Source organism: Balaenoptera musculus, chromosome 9 (assembly GCF_009873245.2).
Source record: "Balaenoptera musculus isolate JJ_BM4_2016_0621 chromosome 9, mBalMus1.pri.v3, whole genome shotgun sequence".
Lineage (NCBI taxonomy): Eukaryota > Metazoa > Chordata > Mammalia > Artiodactyla > Balaenopteridae > Balaenoptera > Balaenoptera musculus.
Genome location: NC_045793.1, coordinates 57,895,291 through 57,918,030, shown reverse-complemented (window position 1 = coordinate 57,918,030; position 22,740 = coordinate 57,895,291). Strand labels below are relative to the sequence as shown.

The 22,740-nt window shown below is 34.1% G+C and overlaps 1 protein-coding gene across 2 annotated transcripts in view; it reads right to left on the bottom strand.

The window, feature by feature from the left end:
- Positions 1-22,740, bottom strand: part of VPS50 (VPS50 subunit of EARP/GARPII complex) — a 129,774-nt gene that overhangs the window by 98,497 nt on the left and 8,537 nt on the right. For both annotated transcript variants that reach the window (XR_005021273.1, XM_036863988.1), the window contains exons 2-9: positions 22,450-22,518; positions 10,126-10,248; positions 7,668-7,739; positions 5,456-5,509; positions 4,579-4,649; positions 3,679-3,796; positions 3,561-3,596; positions 2,331-2,413 (exon numbers count right to left, since the gene is read on the bottom strand). Coding sequence is in view for 1 of the 2 variants with exons in the window: in XM_036863988.1 (XP_036719883.1) it covers positions 2,331-2,413; positions 3,561-3,596; positions 3,679-3,796; positions 4,579-4,649; positions 5,456-5,509; positions 7,668-7,739; positions 10,126-10,248; positions 22,450-22,518 (626 nt within the window). In the remaining variant the exon portion in view is untranslated. The remainder of the gene's footprint in view (positions 1-2,330; positions 2,414-3,560; positions 3,597-3,678; positions 3,797-4,578; positions 4,650-5,455; positions 5,510-7,667; positions 7,740-10,125; positions 10,249-22,449; positions 22,519-22,740) is intronic.

Genomic DNA, 22,740 nt, shown 5'->3' with positions numbered 1-22,740 from the left:
TTCCACTACACATAATAGCTATCACATTGGTAGACAGTCTAGCATAGTTGTGGTTTAAGAAAAACAAGCTCTGCATCCCAACAGATCTCAGTTTAAATCCTGGCTTTGCCACTTGTTTTATAGAGCATCGACATCCTCATCTATAAAAGAGAGACAATAACAACACTTCCGAGGAATATTTTGTTAATGCTAAATAAGAAAAGGTAAGGAAAATGACAAGTACAGCGCTTGACACATAGTAAAGGCCAAAATTTTTTAAGTATTATTATACCATCATCACTATCACCATCATCATGATTCAATATTTAAAAGCTGAAAAGTAAAGCTTTAGTGAGAAAACCTTATTAAAATATAATTTAGAATTACTGTGTAGTCAGTGCTGCCTTAGCTAATGGTGCCTAGCTTCTACTCCCACTCCTATAAATGTCAGTATTTCCCATTCCTGCTGGGGTATGGGAAGTGAGCCATTCACAGCTTGAACATCTCTGATGGCTTTCGTTTATGGACTCTGTGCTCTTAACTGGCATATTATCCCACAGTCCTGCCTGTTAACTGCCTGTTATTACAAACTCCTAGAGAAATAAATTTCAAGAGCTCTTGGTATAACAAGCAACATAGCATCTCAAGCAGTTAAGCATTAAATAATACTTCATTCTTGTTTCATCATCTAGGAGTAAAGAGTGACACAGGACTTTTCTAGACAGGTGAAATTTTATAACTTCAAGTAGAAAAAAAAAATCCTAAAAATTCTAAAGTAAAGACACTATTTATGGTGGAATGAGAATGAAAGTAGCATCTGACTTTGTCCTACAAAACAGAAGGCTAGAATAGACAGCTGAGCAATGCCTTCCATTTTCTAAGGAAAAAAATAATTTTTCTTTCAATTGTGTATGGACTAAATTAAGGTCATTTCAAAATCTGAACATTTACACCCCATGTATCCCGTATCAAAAAAAATAATTTTCAGAGAGGTAACTATAACAACACAGGACAAAGAAATACACAAAAAAGGAATATTACAAAGAAATGATAGCAGCCGAGTCATAGCTTTTCTCATTCTAACAGGTTTATCACCACGAAATGAACTAAATGAGCGCTATGCTTCTTCAGGAGCCAGAAGGCCTTGCTAGAAATTTTCAAATATATTCAACATATTAGAGCTAATTTACTATTCACCCAACTTAATAAGTATAAATGACATAATCAAGTTTTTAATAGTGACAGTTAATCACTGTCAAAATGGATAAAATCAAAATATTACTGGTACTACCCAACTATGCACTTCCTAATCAAATAAAAAGTGGTCGCTTCAATATGCATAATCCTAAAGAAAAAAAAATATCATCTCTAGGGGGAAAATACCTAGTTATTCGATACCCAGCACAGACCTATGATGTGAGAGTATATTAAAAGAAAAAATTTAATCCAAAGCTGTATTAATGTTTTGTTCTATCATAATCCTTTTATTTTTTCAGATACTAGCAATCAACATCTACAATATCAGTGCATCCTGCGCACTGAGTGCCAGATTCTCCATACAGGGGGGACTAAGGGACTACACTCTAGGGTAAGTATGAATTTAATTTGAAACTGGGTTTCCTTGGCAAGCTCACTATTTTCCCTAGATTTTATATTTATTTTTGATGCTTTTAGAGGAATGGCAGAAATTACACTTGAGGATTAGAGATTCCTCAAGGTACTGTCACAACTAATGCAAAACCTCCATGTTAAGCAGACCAAAATCCATTAATAAAGTTAGAACTAAGAGCAGAGGATGCAGCAGCTATTTTTACGTTGTACATTTTATAAATAAACAGAAGATATAATACATTAAATACATAATCACTTAAATATTACAAAGATGACTCCTACATAAAGTGAAATCACTTTAAATTTTCCAAAAGAATTCTTATCATGATGAGCCAACAGTTGAACCATCTGGATCTGAAAAGCAAACTGCAACAGAACTCTCAATATTTATAAGCTGGGCAGAGTTAAGGAGGAAGAATTCCCAAGAGTTGCAATGGAGACATGAACAGATGAATTTATTCCCTACTACTCCATAAAAATGAAATCAATAAGATTGGAAAAAATATGAAAAAAAGAGTTTCAATGAGGTGACAAGAAACAGGATTAGAAAGTACCTGATCTTTCAAACCTTAAGAATTGTTATTTATAATTTTACTGTGCAGCTCATTTACAAATAAGAAGGCTAAACTAGAACATAGCACTTAATATTAATATTCAGTGTTTATTAACATTGTATGTTACACAACTCCTATATAAAAACTGACAATAAAGTCAGCTTTAAAAATTTTACATTACCTTACCTTATGCAACTATAATGTTTAAAAGTGCTGGCAGCTTTCTGACATTCCAGGCACAGCTGAATAGCTCCTGGATAGTCTTCCTCCTGAATCAACAACAGAAGTCATTAGGCTGGAAACATTTTTCTTAAAGCTTCTGAAAAAGACAAATCTCTGTTCATACTCTATCCAAAGTTACAGCCCCAGAAAATTTTAATTCCTCTCAAATAAGGATCATAATACCAACAACAGATAAATAGTAAAATATAACAAAGCAACTACCTCCAGGCCTAAAATGTATCCATGAAAAAAATATGCTGTTCCCTTAAAAACACAGTAATAGCCCTCTGAGACCATGACATGTAGATAAAGCCTATACAGAAGTACAAGCTGCTTCAGAGGGAAGGAGTTCTTTAACTGTTAACATTCTTCTTTCAGTAATGTTTATATAAAATGTTCCAAAACAGTATGCATTCTACTTGTAATCAACATTCAACAGTTCTACTATCATAAATCCATAAATATTCTTAAACAAATAAATTTGGAAAAAAGTGAAATATTCATTAATGGCCCCAAATATTCCTAAACAGTAATTTAATGCCAAATGAATTTTTCATATGGATTTCTCAAACCCTAGTTTTAGTGGTAATAGTTTAGAAGTAATACAGTGATTATACCGAAAATCATTTTTAAAAGTTCCTTAAGTTCATATCTAAATTCAACACAGGCAATTCAAACCACAGGGGATGCTGAGATGATGACAAAGTACCTACCCAAAGGTGCTCGAGTATTATGGGGAAACACATAATACATTAGGCTTTGGTGAATCTTATAACGGAAGCATACAGACAATGCTAAGAAAGCATCAAAGAGAAAACAGATGGCTCACTCAGAAAATCAATTAATATATGAGACACCAAACATAACTAATCTATGACATACTCCTCAAATCACTACTTTATGTTAGACACAAAAGATAATTTCATTGCTATTTGGGCACAGATATAATCAAAAGATACTGAAGTTAACACTCCCACATTGCTACAAACTGAACATTTCCCCCAATAATTTTTTCTAAATGAAGTATATCATGTCAATAGAAAAAGATGCGCTAGAGCAAGTTCCTTTACGTATCTAAAAATGCTCTTCATACCATATACCAACTTGAGAAAAATGCACATCTGAATTTTTTTCACAATAATTCTCTATCTAATATTATTAGGATCACCAAATTTCCAAGCCTTGTAAACTTACCTCCAGCATTTCACTTAAGCGGACATCTGTTCTTTGCTGAAAAAAACATAAATCAAAAGGTAAAATCTGTTTCAACCATAAAATTAAGCTTAATTTTTAAAAAGTGACCTGTATATACCAATGTTTTTATAGTTCTCAGAGATTTCAGAAGTCCAATCAGCAACTGACGTTTCCTTTGATTTGCAAGAAGGCCTAAACTAGCTTGAGTAAAACCTTCCTTTGCAATATTCAAGTGTCTGTAAAAGTGAAAAATAAATAGTTAAGTTTTTCTAGTATAATAAGAACACTATCCACACAGAACAATTAGTCAATTAATGAGATAGTATCCTGAATTGCTCTTAAATTTGGGGATTGTGAGCACTATTTGACAAATTTATTCAACGGCTCAAACTAAACCAGCATTATTACTTGAAGCATGGTGGTAGTCTGATACCAATCTTCAAACTGTTACTGGTCTACCACAAGAAAAGTACAGAAATTGAGAAAAAGCATTTAAAAACATGTAGAACAAAAGTTGACAGAACAATTTTATGCTTGATGAATCTAATAATTAATAAAAAAATTTTTTTAAACACACAGAGCAAAAGTTGACAATAATTTTATGCTTGATGAATCTGATAATAGAAAAAATGAGACTATTTTGTATGTGTTTGGTTGGGTTTTTTTAAATTCATTTTCCTAGTAATTTGTTTTTATTGCATTTTACAAAAACAGTAGTCTGTAACAAGTTGGAAATTAAAAAAGAAAAAAAAAAAAAAGACTGGTCCTTCACCAAAGACAGTTTGAGAAGCACTCATTTAAGCAACACAAAAACAGTAATATTTTTAATCCATAACTAGATTTAAAGACATTTCTCACAGACCTTCTTAGTGCAGTTTTTAGACCATTATATATGTTCAGTTAATGAATGGCATTCTATAAACCGCAATCATCATAAAAAAAATCAATTTTCCATGACAGTTTCACAGTTTCTCTTAAATGTTACTCAGCTTGAACAAAGTATCATCAAATGCAATACCTCCTCCCATTTGTGCAGATAACAGCAGCTAACTGAAGACCTGTCTGTAATGAGGTAACTCTTTCAAGTTCCTGTGGAAAGATTAGGTGTAGGTTACTGTTTGAGGCATTTTATTTTTCTTTCTTATTGGTATGGTACTCTAACAAAAACTTTAGTGGGCTTCAAAGAAAAGTCTACTTGGAAAACAAAGTAGCAACAAAAATACCTGAACTTGAACATTGTTGGTATATTTTTCCACAAAATTATTTTAAATAACCACTTTCAATTGATTTTCACAATGTCATGTGACAAAATATTTAGGCAGTATTGCTTGTAAGGAAATCTAGACCCAACCTCTTTAGATGGGTGTAAATAAATACTAATAATATATCCATTTAAATGTTTCTATCCAACAGAACTTCACGAGGTAATCAAGGATATGACAAATATGATTTGTTTGCTAAGATGCTTTGACAATGAATGTCTTCATTTGAACACTGTTAGATATTTCAATGGATTTTGAAGTCTCTTATTTTCTGATGAAAGGGCAGATTCAGCTAGACAGTTCCAATTTTATCATATTTTAAAGGTAGACTGAGCAGTCATTATTGATGATCTATGAGTTACAAAGTGCACTGAAGCAATTTTCATTGGCTCTTCAAGTTAGGAAAACCAAATAGATTACTTTAGAATCAAATATAAAAGCTCTTCCACTTCTTGCAGGTTGGTAAATTCCCCAAATGAGAGAAAAAAACATACACATACACAACCCAAATAGAGTTAATATGCTGCTATAAACTATAGACAAAAGAATAAATTAAAATATTTCAGGTTCCAAGTATAAGTCACTCAAACATTTTTAATATTTTACTATTAAAAATAACAAATGTTATCCTACCTTTACATAAGCAGGCTGTTTTTCAAGGATTAAATCTGCTACTTTTTTAGAGACCTATAAGAACATGCAATCAAACAAAGGAAATAAAAGAAAAAGCCTCATGCTTCCTATTACATTTTACATTTAAAATTTTAGCAAGAATATTCCACAGGTCTTCCTGATAACTTCTACAGCAAATATTGGCATGCTATGGCCACGTACATTTCTTTGGCTATGAAATTAGTACAAGAGGTATAGCATGTAGCACAGTACTTGGTCCTTAATAGAAACTCAATAAGTGGTCTTTATTACTGTTAATAACATGAGTATCTGCTTTAACTAACATGCACAAAAGTATAACCATCTTTAAGGGTACAGGATTTGCTTTAAAACAGATAGACTTGTTAAGATAAATAAATGTTTAATCTACTGAATTTATGGAAATACTATCTGGGAAACAGAACACCCTTTAAATCCTTTGTCCCGCGTAAGAAGACAAACAGCAGTTTGGTCCACTACTCTGAAAAACTGGAAACGTGTTTTCTAGAGTGCTATGAAGATACCTAAGGTTTCTTGGTCAGTTCCATGAAAAACAGTAATGTATGCGAGTTAGAATTATAATGATTTTGAATATGAGGCTCTTATTTCACAATTTCAGGGGCCCCTGTAGGACTACACTACAGAGGTACCACGTCCAGCATGAAGCATGGCACACCAATGGTATTCAGTGAATAGCTGCTCAAGAAACACAACTGTATCCCCTTCCCCAAGCCAACTGAGAACAAAACACTACACATACATTCAAAGATTGTGCTAATTCTTTCACGTTTTCTTAATCTGCTCTGAATTTGTATAGATTTGTATAGATATGAATGTGTATAGATGTACACAGACAGAAACCCACCTAATTTTACCAAATTGGGGTCTTTTATCACTTTATTTATTTATTTATTTGGGTCACTGCCTTTTTTTTTTTTTTGAGTTATGGGTTTTTCATTTTTCTGTTTTAAATAGACCATGTAGTTATTGTTAGTCTACACTGTGCTAGGCAGTTTACTGACTGCTTTTCCTACATTATCTCAACTAGTATTTATGACAATCTACTGAAATGGGTTACATGCTTCATTTTCCAGATGAGTAATCTTAAACATAGCAGTAATTCACCCACAGTAAGTTGCAAGGTCAGGATTCAAGGCCAGGTTGATTAAATTCCAAAGGCCACTGTGCTACACGGCCCTTGTGGTGGGGTTCATCCCCAAAAGAATACTATCACATAAAGTACAGAGACGGAGGAGTACATATTTAAATATGCTGAAACCAGAAGGCAAAAGGTGCCACCATCCACTGAACTCTAATTCTCCAAAAACAACAACATATTTTTACCACACAACCCTCTAGTGCTCAAGGCCCTTCCCCACACCAATGCTGCTACCCCCAGGGAGATCCAAGCACCCACTGAGACCTCTGGGTGTAACACTAAAGAAAGAGAAGTATATCCTCCTTTATTTGTCAGATGTATTATTAAAGACCATACCTTAAATTAAAATGGCTAAATGTATTACTATTGCTCTTTCAGTATTAAAAAATTAACAAGACCACTTAGTACCATTATTTAATCTTCTACAGTACAGTCTGAGTTTTATAAAAGGAATTCAGCCTAACACAAGGAAAACACAAAATCACAGAATTTTACAGCATTAGAGAAAATGCATTGCCCAACCTAACCCATTACTTCACAGATGAAACAAGAGATTTAGCAAGGTTAAGTGACTTGCCCAACATCACACAATTAATAGTGACAGCAATTCAGACTTTCTGAATCTTAACCCTGTAATCTCTTTGGACCTATTTCAACTAGAAGTGGGAGCCTTTATTCTGAGATAAGAAAGCTCCATCATAAAACTATGGGTAGGAAAGTCATGCATGCATGACAAGGAGTAATCTAAAAAGGTACTTAGTAATCTGAAAAAAAGTTCAAAATTCTTTGATCACGTTTAGGATTCCAGAGAAAGAACTCCAAGTTCTAGAAGCACATCTATCAAGGTAATGTGAGGGAAACTGAATAGACAATAAATTTGAATATGTATAAATGTATCATTTGAGTCAAAGTCATGTTAAATAATAAGATTTGTTTAAAATGTTAGTATATTAGTTAAACAATAAAACCTGCAAACGTTACACCTCTCTGTTGTGTTTCATTTACAGTTTTGTCAGAAATGTGTTTTTTACTTACTGCAGCTTGCTGTTGTTTTAATTTGTCTCTGTACTCCTCTAATTCTTGCAAATTGAGAACAGGAGGGAGTTTCTAAAAAAAAAATCCATAAATAAAGAGTAAAAAATCAATTGTTTAATTTGGTTTCACTTTACCTGCACACCTGACTTAGGAACTACAACCTGCACATACAAAACGGTGTCACATTCCACTCCTCCCATCGTCCCCACCTCCCCACTAGACTCCAGACACAAAAGCCTATATCTCTGTTACCCAACCCCCTGGTACTCAAGCTCCATCCCCACCCAGCCCTGCTATCTCCACTGCTGCCACCTCCAACCTCCTGGAATCCCCACTACCACCGGGACTCCGGCCCCTGAGCTGGGAAACACTGCTTCCACAACCTGCAACAGGAGAATGTGAGAAAGTCCTAACCCTAATCCCCCACTCTACCAGCCACCATATATCCCTGCTCGTCCAGGACAGAACTCAAAACATATTTCCCCTCTGAAATACTATGAATGGTAACTAAGCACTACAGTGTGACAGTGACAGCTGTTGGAGTACATTCTAGATTATACATACTCTGGAGGATAGTATGGGAACTAACAAAAATGCACACCATTGTGTAGATGGGAAACTCCCAAGTTAGACTTCAAGTCTCAGTCAACTGATGATGAAATTTCAGAATACGCTGGGTACTAATTCTGTATGTACTGCATATGAAGTACATATGCATACTGCAATTGGTTTCATCTAAAACCCAAATTTTACTATTCTGAATTTTTTTGAAGTTCTTATAAATGTAAAATGCCAATGTTATAAACAATTATGATATTGAGCTGCATCAGCTGCTTGTAAATTTTGGAGATTAATCCTTTGTCAGTTGCTTCGTTTGCAAATATTTTCTCCAATTCTGAGGATTGTCTTTTCGTCTTGTTTATGGTTTCCTTTGTTGTGCAAAAGCTTTTAAGTTTCATTAGGTCCCATTCATTTATTTTTGCTTTTATTTCCATTTCTCTAGGAGGTGGGTCAAAAAGGATCTTTCTGTGATTTACATCATAGAGTGTTCTGCCTATGTTTTCCTCTAAGAGTTTTATAGTGTCTGGCCTTACATTTAGGTCTTTAATCCATTTTGAGTTTACTTTTGTGTATGGTGTTAGGGAGTGTTCTAATTTCATTCTTTTACGTGTAGCTGTCCAGTTTTCCCAGCACCATTTATTGAAGAGACTGTCTTTTCTCCATTGTATATTCTTGCCTCCTTTATCAAAGAGAAGGTGACCATATGTGCATGGGTTTATCTCTGGGCTTTCTATCCTGTTCCATTGATCTGTATTTCTGTCTTTGTGCCAGTACCATACTGTCTTGATTATTGTACCTTTGTAGTATAGCCTGAAGTCATACGACCCAGCAATCCCACTATGGGGCATATACCCTGAGAAAACCATAATTCAAAAAGTGACATGTACCACAATGTTCATTGCAGCACTATTTACAATAGCCAGGACATGGAAGCAACCTAAGTGTCCACCAACAGATGAATGGATAAAGAAGATGTGGCACATATATATAATGGAATATTACTCAGCCATAAAAAGAAACGAAATTGAGTTATTTGTAGTGAGGTGGATGGACCTAGAGTCTGTCATACAGAGTGAAGTCAGAAAGAGAAAAACAAATACTGTATACTAACACATATATATGGAATCTAAAAAAAAAAAAAAAGGTTCTGAAGAACCTAAGGGCAAGACAGGAATAAAGACACAGATGTAGAGAATAGACTTGAGGACACAGGGAGGGGGAAGTGTAAGCTGGGACGTAGTGAGAGAGTGGCACTGACATATATACACTACTACATGTAAAATAGATAGCTAGTGGGAAGCAGCCACATAGCACAGGGAGATCAGCTCGGTGCTTTGTGACCACCTAGAGGGGTGGGGTAGGGAGGGTGGGAGGGAGACGCAAGAGGGAGGGGATATGGGGATATATGTATATGTATAGATCATTCACTTTGTTATATGGCAGAAACTAACACAACATTGTAAAGCAATTATACTCCAAAAAAGATGTTAAAAAAATAAATTAAAAAAAAAATTAAGGCATGGGGTATTTATCATGACTAAACAATTATGTAAATATACTTTCACGATTAAAAGTTTCAGGGCTTTCCCAAACATATTTAGCCCACATAAAATAAGATAGAGACAGCATACTAACATATTGTGTGATAACAGTTAAAAACCAAAAATACAAAAGTGTTTCTTGGACCAATATTCTATAGCTGCACTTAATTTTACATTTTTAAAAATACTCTCATCTTTAAACAATGCTGATAGTTCATTTAGTCACAATATGGTCATCATAGACCAGTCCTGGTATGAAAAAACTACAATGCCCCTAAAAAGCATTCATATCTCACTCACAAATTCAATCACTGAACAAAATAGGCTTTAGGTAGGTTAATGAATTTTTTTTTTACCTCCAGCTCATATTTAACAATATCAAATGAGTCCGTAGAAAAATACACTTGTTCGATACTATTAATTAGTTCTTGTTCAGCTTGAGGATCACTAGATTGTTCTCGAAGTTCTCGGAATTCCTCCTTTAAGGGAAAGGAAACCACAATTATATTACTTGTAACTGTTATAATTCTATCTGCATGGAAATAAATAATCATCTGTCTTAACACTGACAATTCTCCCAGGAAACATTCTGACCAAGGAGACAACTAATAGAAAACAGGAAAGTTCATGGAAAATTAGTAAACAGCCAAACACTAAAAACTACCCATCTATTGGAGGGGAAAACGAGCCAGTTTGAAGATCTAGACTTTATTTTCAATTCCTTGCATGCCAACTAGTAGCTGAGAGAACTGATGTTTAACAAAAGGAAAAAACAGACTACCTAATATCGATCATATATACATATCACACATATATACGTTTTCATCATCTAACAATGTTCTAAATCTCTCTCACCACAGATAACCAGCATACATCTCAATGACTTTCAGGTCACAATTAGTATTGGAAGCCTGAACGGCAGAAATCCTTCCTTCTGCTGAAAATCTCACTGCTTGGCTAAGAAATACTGGTTCCAGAAACGGTCCACAAGATTAGTTCTGTAATTTTATGTCTAGAAAAGGTTCACAAGTTTAGCTCTGTAATTCCATGAGGCTTCCTTCAAGGTGTACTGATACTACAATTAATGAATTGATTATGAACCTAAAGCTCTGAGTTTGATAAAATGCTTGCTTTCTAATGATACAGTATGGGGCTTCTATAGATTTATACAACAAAAAAGGAGCTTAACAGACAAATCCCTACCCCTAATGTCAGCATCCTTATCCTATGCAAGTTCACTGCATAATTGGATAAACCTTCAGTTAACTGGGAAATTTCAATAACTCAGATAACCACTCCCTGCCACACTCATTAATCAAGACATTATTATAGACATATGATTTAGTCATTCAGTTTTTTATTAAAATTAATCTCAAATACATTTAAGTACACAAAAAGAAATTAGTATTGGGACTTCCCTGGTGGTGCAGTGGTTAAGAATCCGCCTGCTAATGCAGGGGACACGGGTTCGAGCCCTGGTCCGGGAAGATCCCACATGCCGTGGAGCAACTAAGTCAGTGTGCCACAACTACTGAGCCTGCACTCTAGAGCCCACGAGCCACAACTACTGAAGCCCGCGTGCCCTAGAGCCCGTGCTCCAATAAGAGAAGCCACCGCAATGAGAAGCCCGCACACCTCAATGAAGAGTAGCCCCCACTCGTCGCAACTAGAGAAAGCCTGTGCGCAGCAATGAAGACCCAACACAGTCAAAATAAATAAATAAAAATTTTAAAAAAGAAACTAGTATTTAAAATCATTTTACAGTCAAAATAATACTTAACAAAAATTCTTAATGAATCATCACTAATTAAATACACAAAAATTATATGGTTAATTTGAGGACAATATATTCCAAACAGAGATACTCTAGATTATTTTATTGCAGGGCTAGTTTTCACTTATAAAAAAGAGGCTAGCTTATATATCTTTTAGATTTTAATTTATATTTTAAATTGATAAAATTATTACTATAAATTTCCTTAGTATATTCAAGCTAAAAGAAAATATTAGAGCAATAAATCTGAAACTTAAGAGAATATTAACTGTTTACATTTAAAATTCCAATAAATTGAAAAGAGAAGGCAAAGTCATATAAAAACTAAACCTGCAGAATTAAGAGTGCATGAAAAAGAAAATGCCTCTTCGGTACCAAAACTCAACTTATAAAAATACACTAACCAAAAAAAAAAAAAAAAAGGTTAAAGACACAGCCATCACTGATTTAGCATGCAATTAGATACTATGAGTGTAGTAAGAAATCCAACATCCTAACAGTGGAGCTGTATTTCGGCGGGGATTTATCTACAACCCACTAATCTGTGTAGCACCTTGGACAATGGCACTGAAGAGGTTTAACAGACATGGGTTAAACCCACACCATTTGCGGAAGGGTTCCCAACTAGTTCGCCTATCCACAGGCAACCTCCCTGCATCCAGTGGAAATCTGAATCGACAATGAGACATGAAATAGAAAAAGAGATGAGAAATTCCTGGCAATCTCCCTCCCTAAAGGGTCATAGGCATTTGAAATACCAGCTTCAGATGCTGCAAGCTGAGGGAAGGAATAAAGCCCAAGTGAGGATATAGCAATGCTGCCTCCCTAGTAATTCCATAGCACCATTAGCAAATAAATGTACTTGGTTCTATTCACAGAAAAATTGAAGATTACAAAAATTGCTAAGAATGAAAACCATCAGATATGAAACAAGCCAGGAATTCAAATAGACTGCAATGAATGAGCACTTTCATCTCAAATGTGTAAATGCCAATGGCATGTAACTACATGCTGTTCTCCCTATACTACCTAATTGATTGTTCTAAAGGTAAAGACACTTAGGTTTTAGCTGCAACTCTGTTATTAACCTTGGACAACTTACTTAGTCTCTTCATGCCTAGTTTTTTTTCACCTGTAAAGGACATACATACATATACACACACACACACACACTCAAAACGACAGTGAAACAAATATCCAAAGTTATTAAAAATGTCAAAGGGAAAGCATGATTTCATTTATAAATATTTCACAAGTGCACGTTTCACAAGTGTGATGAATCTGTAAAAAAGAGTACCATCTGTATATGCATATAAAAAGGTCAAACGCCATTCCTTCCTAGAGAACTAAGCAATTATATCACAGAGAGCAGACAAACTCATATAATTTCAAAGAAGTGACATGTAACACTTGACACTCTAAGTAACCTGGACTAAGGAGAGAGAGAAAACCAAGAAAGGCAGAAAAAGAAACAGCACACAAACCAGAATTCAAAAACAAAAACAAATGCCCAACACCATATCCCTATAAAATACCCTCTCCTTTCAGACAACTTCGTGGCTCCTGTGTGAAAACATACATCTGAACTCAATCAGACAAACTCCATTCTGCCTAGAATCCCAATCACCGTGTTTGTTCCTGTTAATCCCACTGCACTGGTTGTCTGTAAGACTCTGCTGCTACCCAATCATTCTCTAAACGTTTCATCGCTGTTAGTGCTGACAGCTCGATCAGATTACACATTTCTTGAGAACTGAGGTTTCTCCTTATTCTCCATCATTATGTTCCGAAGTGCCAAGGCACACTGTAGATAAAAATCATGAATCAAACTAAAATTAATTTACAGAGTGAACTGTATAAAAAAAGGAATATATGAACAAAAGGAAAGGAAGAGACAACATGTTCTTGTTTTGATAGTCAAAATTTTCCGCAAACTCTTAAGGAAAGGCTTCTTTCTTCTAACTAGAAATAATAAATGTAAAATGATTTTAGGGATATTTTATGCATGTAAATTAGAAAAACAAACAGAAACAGCTAGATGGCATATTCTTAAAACAATTACTCCATAATTTTGCCATTATATAAACTGGTTTCCTAGGATTGCAGATGTACAAAAATACATAATTCTTCATGTAAAAGAGAACCAGTTTTGCAAGCCAATATAAATGTATGAGGCAAAATTTTACATAAACAAAATGAACAAAAGATTTCCTACAAAAAAATTTTAAAGGCACAATCAAGGGAATAGAATAACAAATGAAACCCGTTATACCTTATTAAAATACGTAACGTTTTTAAAAGTTACCAAGATTAGATGCTTTAACGATGTTTGGTAATAAAATATTTCAGCCTTACAGACTGATATTATATTAATAAAATGTTTTAAAGAATTGTTATAGTAAAGTTTATGACACATAGTAACTAATAAATACATATTATCATTAATAATAGTGGTATAAATGCTCTGCAAACTTTGAAAATCCAAAAATAATATGTCAACAACTACAGACCATCAAATGTGCCACAACTTGCCTGCTGATGGTAGGTGATCAACTACACCTAAAAAGTACATGAACACCACCCCAGAATTAAAGCTGGAGAAAAACTACAATTAAAGTAATGAGTTTAATTGTAAAGGAGATAAAAACAAAAGTACAAATGTCGAGAAAGTACAAATCAAACCTCTCTCCCATACTATCGTTAGGAAATAACCTGCCTATTGGCAAAGCTCTAGTATTAACTTATCTTTCCCGGTCAAGTCATATATTTCAATTTAACAATTTCTTTTAAAATTCCCACTATGTAAAAATTCTCTGTACTAGGTCATACAGAAACAAAGATGAGTAAAATACAAATCTTCCCACAAATAGTTGCTGAAGTAATAGGAGGGGGTTAGATGAATAAACAGTGACGATGCAGGGCAGAACATAAAGGAAATACAAACAAAATGAAGGGCATCAAAGGATAGTGAGTTCACATCTGATGGAAGAGGTGGCATTTAGAGAATATGAGAAAAGGTAAAATTTTAAATATTAGAAATTGGGGGAATAAGGTTACAAATATAAAGCAAAGCAAAAGTAAAACCAGTGGAGTGGGAAAGCATACAACAGATTAAGGAATAGAGGATGGCTTCCCGCAGGGCAGAAAAATGTCATGGGGGAGAGATGTTTTTAAAATTCAACACACTTTTATATATACTAGAACCATATTTTTCCTTTACTAAAAATATCTTAACACATATCACTGTGCCAGACACTGTAACCAAAAAGTAAGCATAAACATTCAATATTTTCTTAACATAATAAACCAAGCAGGAATATTTTAGGAAACGGGTAGATAACGAAGAAGTCATTCAATACTTTAGAGGCTGTCTTTTCCAGCAGTCACAATACACTATAAGGTTGCATATAACACATACTACCTAGCCTATTCTATTTTGATCATCTCCAAGATAAGGCTACGTGAACATACATATTAAAAATGCATATCGTAAATGTAACTTTATGAAAAATAAAGTAAAACAATCATAATAAACATTTAAGTCAACATCTTTGATTTTAGCCAAGCCATTTTTCCTCTGAACGTAACAACAAAAGGTTATATGAGAACTGAGGATTCAAGTCTATAAAACAATTAGAGCCCTCAAGTGTAAGGTGTTATAAAACATTTCCAATATATTTATGGTTTCTAAAGAAACCAGGCTATAATTTTACAAAGCTATTTCCCACTTAAGAGTTCACCTCTTAAGGGAATGCATTCAAGTTTAGGAGGGAAAAGAAAGACTGCATTTTATATTTAATGACTACTTTCAAATTACCCAAAATACCACACTAATTAAAAACATCAACCCAAGCTCAGACTTTCAATCCTATTCACTTTTATAAATGTAAAAAGTTAGTTGTGACGGCTTAACAGTTCTCCTTAACATTATTCAATTCAATATTCTCTTTGAAAAGGAATTTCATTTTTAAACCCACAGAACAGCCTGGAAACTTATCATTTGCAGTAGTAGGTTTTTATTCGAACAAAAAGATGAATGCAAAAATCTTCATTTCATAGGTCAGGTTTCAAAACCCCGAAGAAAATGCACAGTAGAATAAAAAAAAGAAATGCAAACCAACTTCCATCTCTGTACTTAGCTTATTAGACCATAGTTCACATTATATACCGGAATAAATGCAGAATGCATTGTGTTGGTAGGGAGAAAGGAAGGGAGTAAAGGAAGAAAGTTTGCTCTTATAAAGCATGAATTTGGGTTTGCCAAGACAAAAGCTTTATTTTTCTGTTTGCATTTTTCATCAGTCAACAAAAATAGCTATTCTAAAAACAGAAACCATAGTCTTACCAAAGTTAACATCACATTAGAGCTCTAATTGAGAGCAAAAAAATGTTTATCTATCAAAAACTACACAGAGCTTAAAGGAAGAACAAAGACATGAAGTTTTCAATATGCAATCAATATTATAAAAATCATAAATCACTGAACAAAAACAGGTTTTCTGTTTCCAAATGAAATAAGATTCAAGATCACAAACACCATAAAACTATACATATACCATGTACGTTTATAATGAATTGGCAGATGTCTGATTATGTGGGGAAATGGCACATTTTCTTAAAATCCCACTGGAACAATAATAATCCATCAAAGCAGCCGTTTCATCAGTTTGTGTGTGTGTTTTAAATAAAACTGAACTTTTCAAGCCAACCCTGTTTTTCTTCAGGCTCTCAGTGCCATCTAGTGGAATATTACTAGGGTTACAATTTGAAAGGAGGTTTCAGCAAAATGATTTACAGAAGATTTTTATAAAAGTTTATTAAAGTGGCATTATTTTAATCCAGCTTTATGCTTAAGTGATAAAAATAATGTATTTTAATCCTTTCTTCAAAATAACAACATTCCAAATATACACATATTTGTTTTTAAAGAAACAGATCTTGAAGGAAAACTGATTTTATTCATGGAAATGTACTGAATTACTAACACATACTAAAAATCACAAAACTGGAAAGCAAAACTTTCATATTTGATACTCTGCCAAATATTTTTATTTAATTCTCTTATTCAATAGTTATGCTATTTTAACAAGTATTTTCCTAAATCTATTTCTATGAAAAAGAAAACATTACAGATAATAGCTTTGGAGACATCAAATATATAAATTTTTTTAAAAGCTATCTTTAAAAATTTCTCAACTTCAGTGAAAAATATCAAGCTGTTTGCCACATGCCTGTCTAGCTAAAGCTGAAGAAAAGACACATAAGCTGAAGCACAGACAGAAAAGTCCAGTGTATAAGTCTTAATTTACGGTTTTCTGGTTTGTTTTTTAGTTTTCAAACACCTCATCAGACCCTCTCCTTAAAAGAAGAAATACTATCTATTCTGAGAAAAGACATCACAGCACCTTCAATCCCAGTGTCTAATGACCCCAGTCTTTCCAATTCCTACACCTTCTACATCCAATAAAATTCTCAGACCTAAATCCTACTTTTAAAATGTCTCTCAAATTTAACCCTCCTCCATTTCCTAAACCTCATACTCTTATCTTCTTAATCAGTATCCTGGTCTAGGATTGCCACTCAAATATCTATCTGTACCCTAATTACCTTTCTAAAACAAATTAATCACCAATTCTAGAAGACCCTGCACTCACATCTACCTACCCCTAATCCTCTCCTAGCTGTGCTACCACTGTGCATACCTTAGTATAGACCTCTACTATACTCCTCTGCAATTATCTATTTTTGCTTGTCTCTGCTACTCAGGTTCAGGTAGGAATAGAGTCTTGTACCTCTCTGCATCTTCAAAACTTAGTAACAGCCTCACTCAATAAATGATTGCCAAATGCACTGTGTAAATGATATTTTATGATTTGCTACGAAAGAAGGGTTAAGAATATCAAAGCATCTGAAGCCAAGAGAAGCATAATTTCATTAATGGTTAAAAAGAACAGTTAAATATTTTTAGCCATGAATGCCTAAGAAAAAGTCTAAATGATTCTGCAGATCCATGGTAAGAGTCCCTCTTGGTACCACCTGCAGAAGACACCTGTCTTAAATGAAACATAATCCTAAATTGAAATTTAGTGATTTATCCCAATCACTAAAGCTAAAAAAGTCTCCTAGTCATAATTTTCAATACTAATCCTGTCTAAATCAGACAGCAATAGACTCATCAGTTTATTCTTTTGACTGATTTTTGTCATCTCTCTCCTACAAATATTACAATAAAGATAGTATAAAATATCAGAGCTAAAAGTGCTCTTAAATATCATCTAGTTTAATCACATGTTTTCACAGATGAGCACGCTGGGGCACAAAGCTATTAAAATGACTTCCCTTTAATAAGCTGAAAGTTTAAGTCAATACTTGAACCTAGCTCTCTTGGCTCTTATTCCAGCACTTTCCTCATGTTTTGGTAAAGTTCTGAAAATAAAGCTCTGTAATTAGTGTGGTTTTAGGATTCTTTTCACGGATTCTAAGAAGTCAGTCAAATCCATTTATCTTACTTCACAGAAGTATTCTAAAAGCTAGAAAACACTCTGCCCAAACTCCCAGAATGTTATATAATAGAAATGCTACACAGTAGGTAGGTACTCAATAAATATTTATGGAATGAATTAAGTATACAAACAAAAATACTTCTTATATTTAGACAAATATATTTTCAGGTTTTGACTGCAACAGCTATTTCTTTTGTCTCCTCACCCTATATTTTTCTTTGATGAAGAAAATCAAAGGCATAGTTAAGCCAATCATGCAAGAGTAAACGTAGCTGAATCCTATTTGTATTTACAAGTCAGTAAAGTCAAGGCCTTAAAAAACAAACAACCAAAAAAAACCCTTATCTTTAAAGAATAATATCAGAAGGCAGTATTTCAGTAAAAATTCATAAACAATATTCATATTAGTACTCTTTTTCAGGTTTATGATATGTAAACATTATAGAAGCACTGTGGGAAGTTTACTTAAGATGTTTACTTAAGTTTACTTAAGATATAGATTTATAAGGTTCTGATATTTTTATTTTTTAATCGGGATTCAACAAATCCTCTCAAACACAGTCCCAATAAGTTCTATAACTACTAACCATGTGGCTATTACAATTATTATATAACAAATGTTGGTCTTAATTCTTCATAATTCTGTAACCAATTAAATTATCTAAAAATCTTTCACATAATTCAAACAATATACATTTCCTTAAATGGATAACAAGTTTAGTCAGTAAATACAATATAGATTAATTTCTTATATCCTTACCTCTGCATGAAAATCCCATTAATTTGAAAACAACAGAATCCATTTCCCAGGAATGAAATTTTAGGTCATCACTAACTCTTCATTCTACTTTTTCCCACAAAAATTGTCCATAAAACTTCCAAAATTTTATCTAGAACGGTTCCTGTATTCCCGTTCTTTCTCCTCATCGCGTCCTCAGCTTGGCCGATGGTTCCCAAACATGGCTCCGCAATGGAATCAGCTGGGGATATTTAAACGCTACCGACGCCTGGCTCCACCCCCCAGGCGGTGATTTAATTGGACTGGGGTACGACCTGGGTACCGGTAATTCTAATGTGCAGCAAAGTTTGGGCACCATTGACCTTGGCTCTGAACTATTTAAGCTAAGATTTTTTTAATCTGCTCAGTTTCCTTTCTTATAGCAAATTCTGAAAAGAATACTTTCTTTTTTTTTTTTTTTGTTACTTTCTGTACTATTTTCTCCACCAAAATTCCAATTTTCCAGTATATGGATTATTATTTGACTCACATCTCCTCTTAAAATGAGATATAGTGTCATCTTATCTCTAAAATGCAGAAATTGTACCAGATGATTTCTAAGGTTTCTTCCCACTCAGAATTCATAGTTCTTAAGAAAAAAAAAAATCAATAGTACTTTCTGGATTATCAAGCTCACCTGATTCCCTTCTTCAGTTCTCCTTAACTATCCTCCTTTTCCTAATGAGTCGAACCATATGAAATTTGCCAATATTAGACCATTTCTAATCTAAAACAGCCATTTCATATGCTCCATCTTAATACTTCCCTCCTACTTATCCTTTATACAAGAACCTTTTAATGTAACACCCAAGCTAAACTTTCTTTCTTGAAAACCCCAATGAAATCTCAATTCCTTGTTACAACTTAGAAAAATATGATGACAAGAACAGGAAAAAGAAATGGGTCCATTCCTGAAGATGAAAGATGCCTTTTTTAAAATGTTCTACCTATACTTGAGAGATAGAGCTATTAAATGAATTAACGTTTAAAAGCTTCTCTATACAAGTATTTACATTGAACACTTAAACAGTGTAAATTGATTTTTTGTTTGTTTTTTACTTCTCCCACTGGAATATCAGGGGAATCCAAGCTAAAATAATGCTTTTTTTAAATTGAGGTATAATTGAGATACAATATATTAGTTTCAGGTGTACAAAATAATCATTTGATATTTGCATATATTGCAAAATGATCACCACAATAAGTCTAATTAACATCTGTCACCATAAACAGTTACAGAATTTTTAGAGAAGATTAAATTTATATGTATGACCTAACTATAAAGTAACATCTAAGTTGTGAAACACAGCATTATGTTTCAGCATTCAAGTTATACCAAGCTATGCTGTGTAAGGAATTTCTGAACGTGAGCCTTCTTAATTCTTAGTTTCAATACTGACTGTGAACTTCAACCACATCAAACTTAATCTGCTGACTGGAGCTTTGCCACTCTCCAGACCCAGCAATTCAATTTCTCAAAACCACCCAGAGTAGCTCACCCTGCAGTACTTGAGATGTTTCCAGAGAGAGCACAGAGAGAATAGACATAAAAAACTCATAAGGCTTTCTTAGTATAAGGCTAAATTTAAGCTGAGGGCATTGATGCTAATTTTACCATTAGCTGTTTTACAGTTTAACTAAGTTAGCTTCTTAGTGTGTTTCAATCAGCCCACTGCCCTAGGCTTAATCATCACCTGAACCATTTACACTTGCTGACCTTGTGATTCCAGGCTGGCCTCTCTAGCCAGAGCCCATCATCTTAAAAGTATACACTGCTATACATATACACGTATCTATTCTTTTTCAAATTCTCTTCCCATTTATGTTATTACAGAATATTGAGTAGAATTCCCTGTGCATTAATCAACTATACTCCAATATAAAATAAAGATTTTTTAAAAATTAAAAAATAAAAATAAAAAAAATCTTTTTTTAAGAATAAAGAGTATACACCGCTGATCACTGATGGGGAGAGGGTGCAGAGTCAGTAAGAAGACTATGTAATGAGATCATTATAAATTCTCTACCTACCACTAGTGGAAAAACATCACGGACTCATGGTTTAAAGACAACAGAAAGTTCGTATGCAATACATTCATGTATTTTTTAAAGAGGCTCACTTATCAATTTTACTCTGGTTCTGAAACATCTAATGCAATCTACTTCAAGGCATGTTCATAATGTCTGATAATCTTTTTTTTAAGTCAAAGAAATACAGAGAATTATCTGTCAATTAGGATTTATGGTTATCTCTTAGTTCCCAATTTTATCACATTCAATAGTCTTTTCTAAAATTATATAAAACTATTCAAAATGCCTCTTTATAGCTTCTGAGCCATTTCATGCAAAAGCGTTGGTTAGAATTTTATCATATTTGTATCTGACCTAATATAAAAGCTAAGCAGTAAATACAAAATTCACTTTAGGGGATAAGGCACCTCAAAGAGGTGGGAAATCATCCTCCTAAGCAGCTGACACTGAGGTGTGGTAAGAGGCCGTATGATTGCTGATCAAGAGAAACAAGCCCTGTGTATTAAGTTGCCAGACACAGGAAACAAACAGTAGTTTCAAATATGATCCTCAAATTGAAAATCACAAGAGCAGACATTCAAAACAGGCTTTGATCTGCGATAGAGCTGCTATGCACAGAGGCAGCTGTGAGTGGCGAGGCCCCGGAGAGTGAGACAGCAGGGATTTATTTATTTAACAATGGCTAATATTTCTCCTGAGGGGAAGCCAGCTAGCCTTCAAATGACACCTATTTGTAGACTGCGAAGTTCACATGAATATCAGGGGATTAAAATCCAAGATATCTACAATTTAGCGTAAGCTGTGCTTTAGCTACTTACTCAAAAATCTCTGCTCCAGGGACTTCCCTGGTGGCGCAGTGGTTAAGAAGCCACCTGCCAATGCAGGGGACACGGGTTTGAGCCCTGGTCCAGGAAGATCCCACATGCCACGGAGCAACTAAGCCCGTGCACCACAACTACTGAGTCTGCGCTCTAGAGCCCACGAGCCACAACTACTGAGCCCGTGCCACAACTACTGAAACCCACGCACCTAGAGCCCATGCTCCACAACGAGAAGCCACCTTAATGAGAAGCCCGTGCACCGCAACAAAGAGTAGCCCCCGCTTGCTGCAACTAGAGAAAGCCCACACGCAGCAACAAAGACACAATGCAGCCAAAAATAAATAAATAAATTTATAAAATAAAAAAAGAAATCTCTGCTCCATAACAAAAACATAATTTCCTACGATTTTTGGCTCAGTGTTACAGCACAAAAAGTAAGCCATTTCATTTTATTTATCCAAATTACAGCAGATGAATCAATAAGTTTCATTTATAAATATATAACTGCTTTGAGGCAAAGAATTTGATACAATAATAAACTCTAAATTTATCAATTTCCCATTTTCTGCTTCACTATAATGAATCATACTGCATCCCAATGAGTAATGAAAGCAAAAACAAGCCCCAAGCCTACTGCATTATAAAACTTTACCTAGCTCATCATAACAACCATCTGCCTGTGGGAAGGAAAAGCTTCTGTGAATCAGTTATCCAAAGGCAACAATATTTTCTTAAGGAAGTGAAAAGTCGCGCTCATTCATGTACATCAATACCTTTCCAGGGACCCGGAGACTCTCAATGGCACCCACATCACTGAGGCTCTCTGGGGGACTTTTCAGACCCTTAAAAAAAAAATAACATAAAAGAATTTTAATTGTGCTGCAGAACTGTAACATGATAGAATATACTTATTGAAATAGAAATCACCATTTTAAAAACAGAAATTTTCCTGCTTTAAAATGATAGAACATACGTTTCTAAAAACAATTGTCACAACACATATAGTACTATACTATTATTAAATTAAGTAAAGATGTACTTTCGGAAATTTAAAATAAAATTAC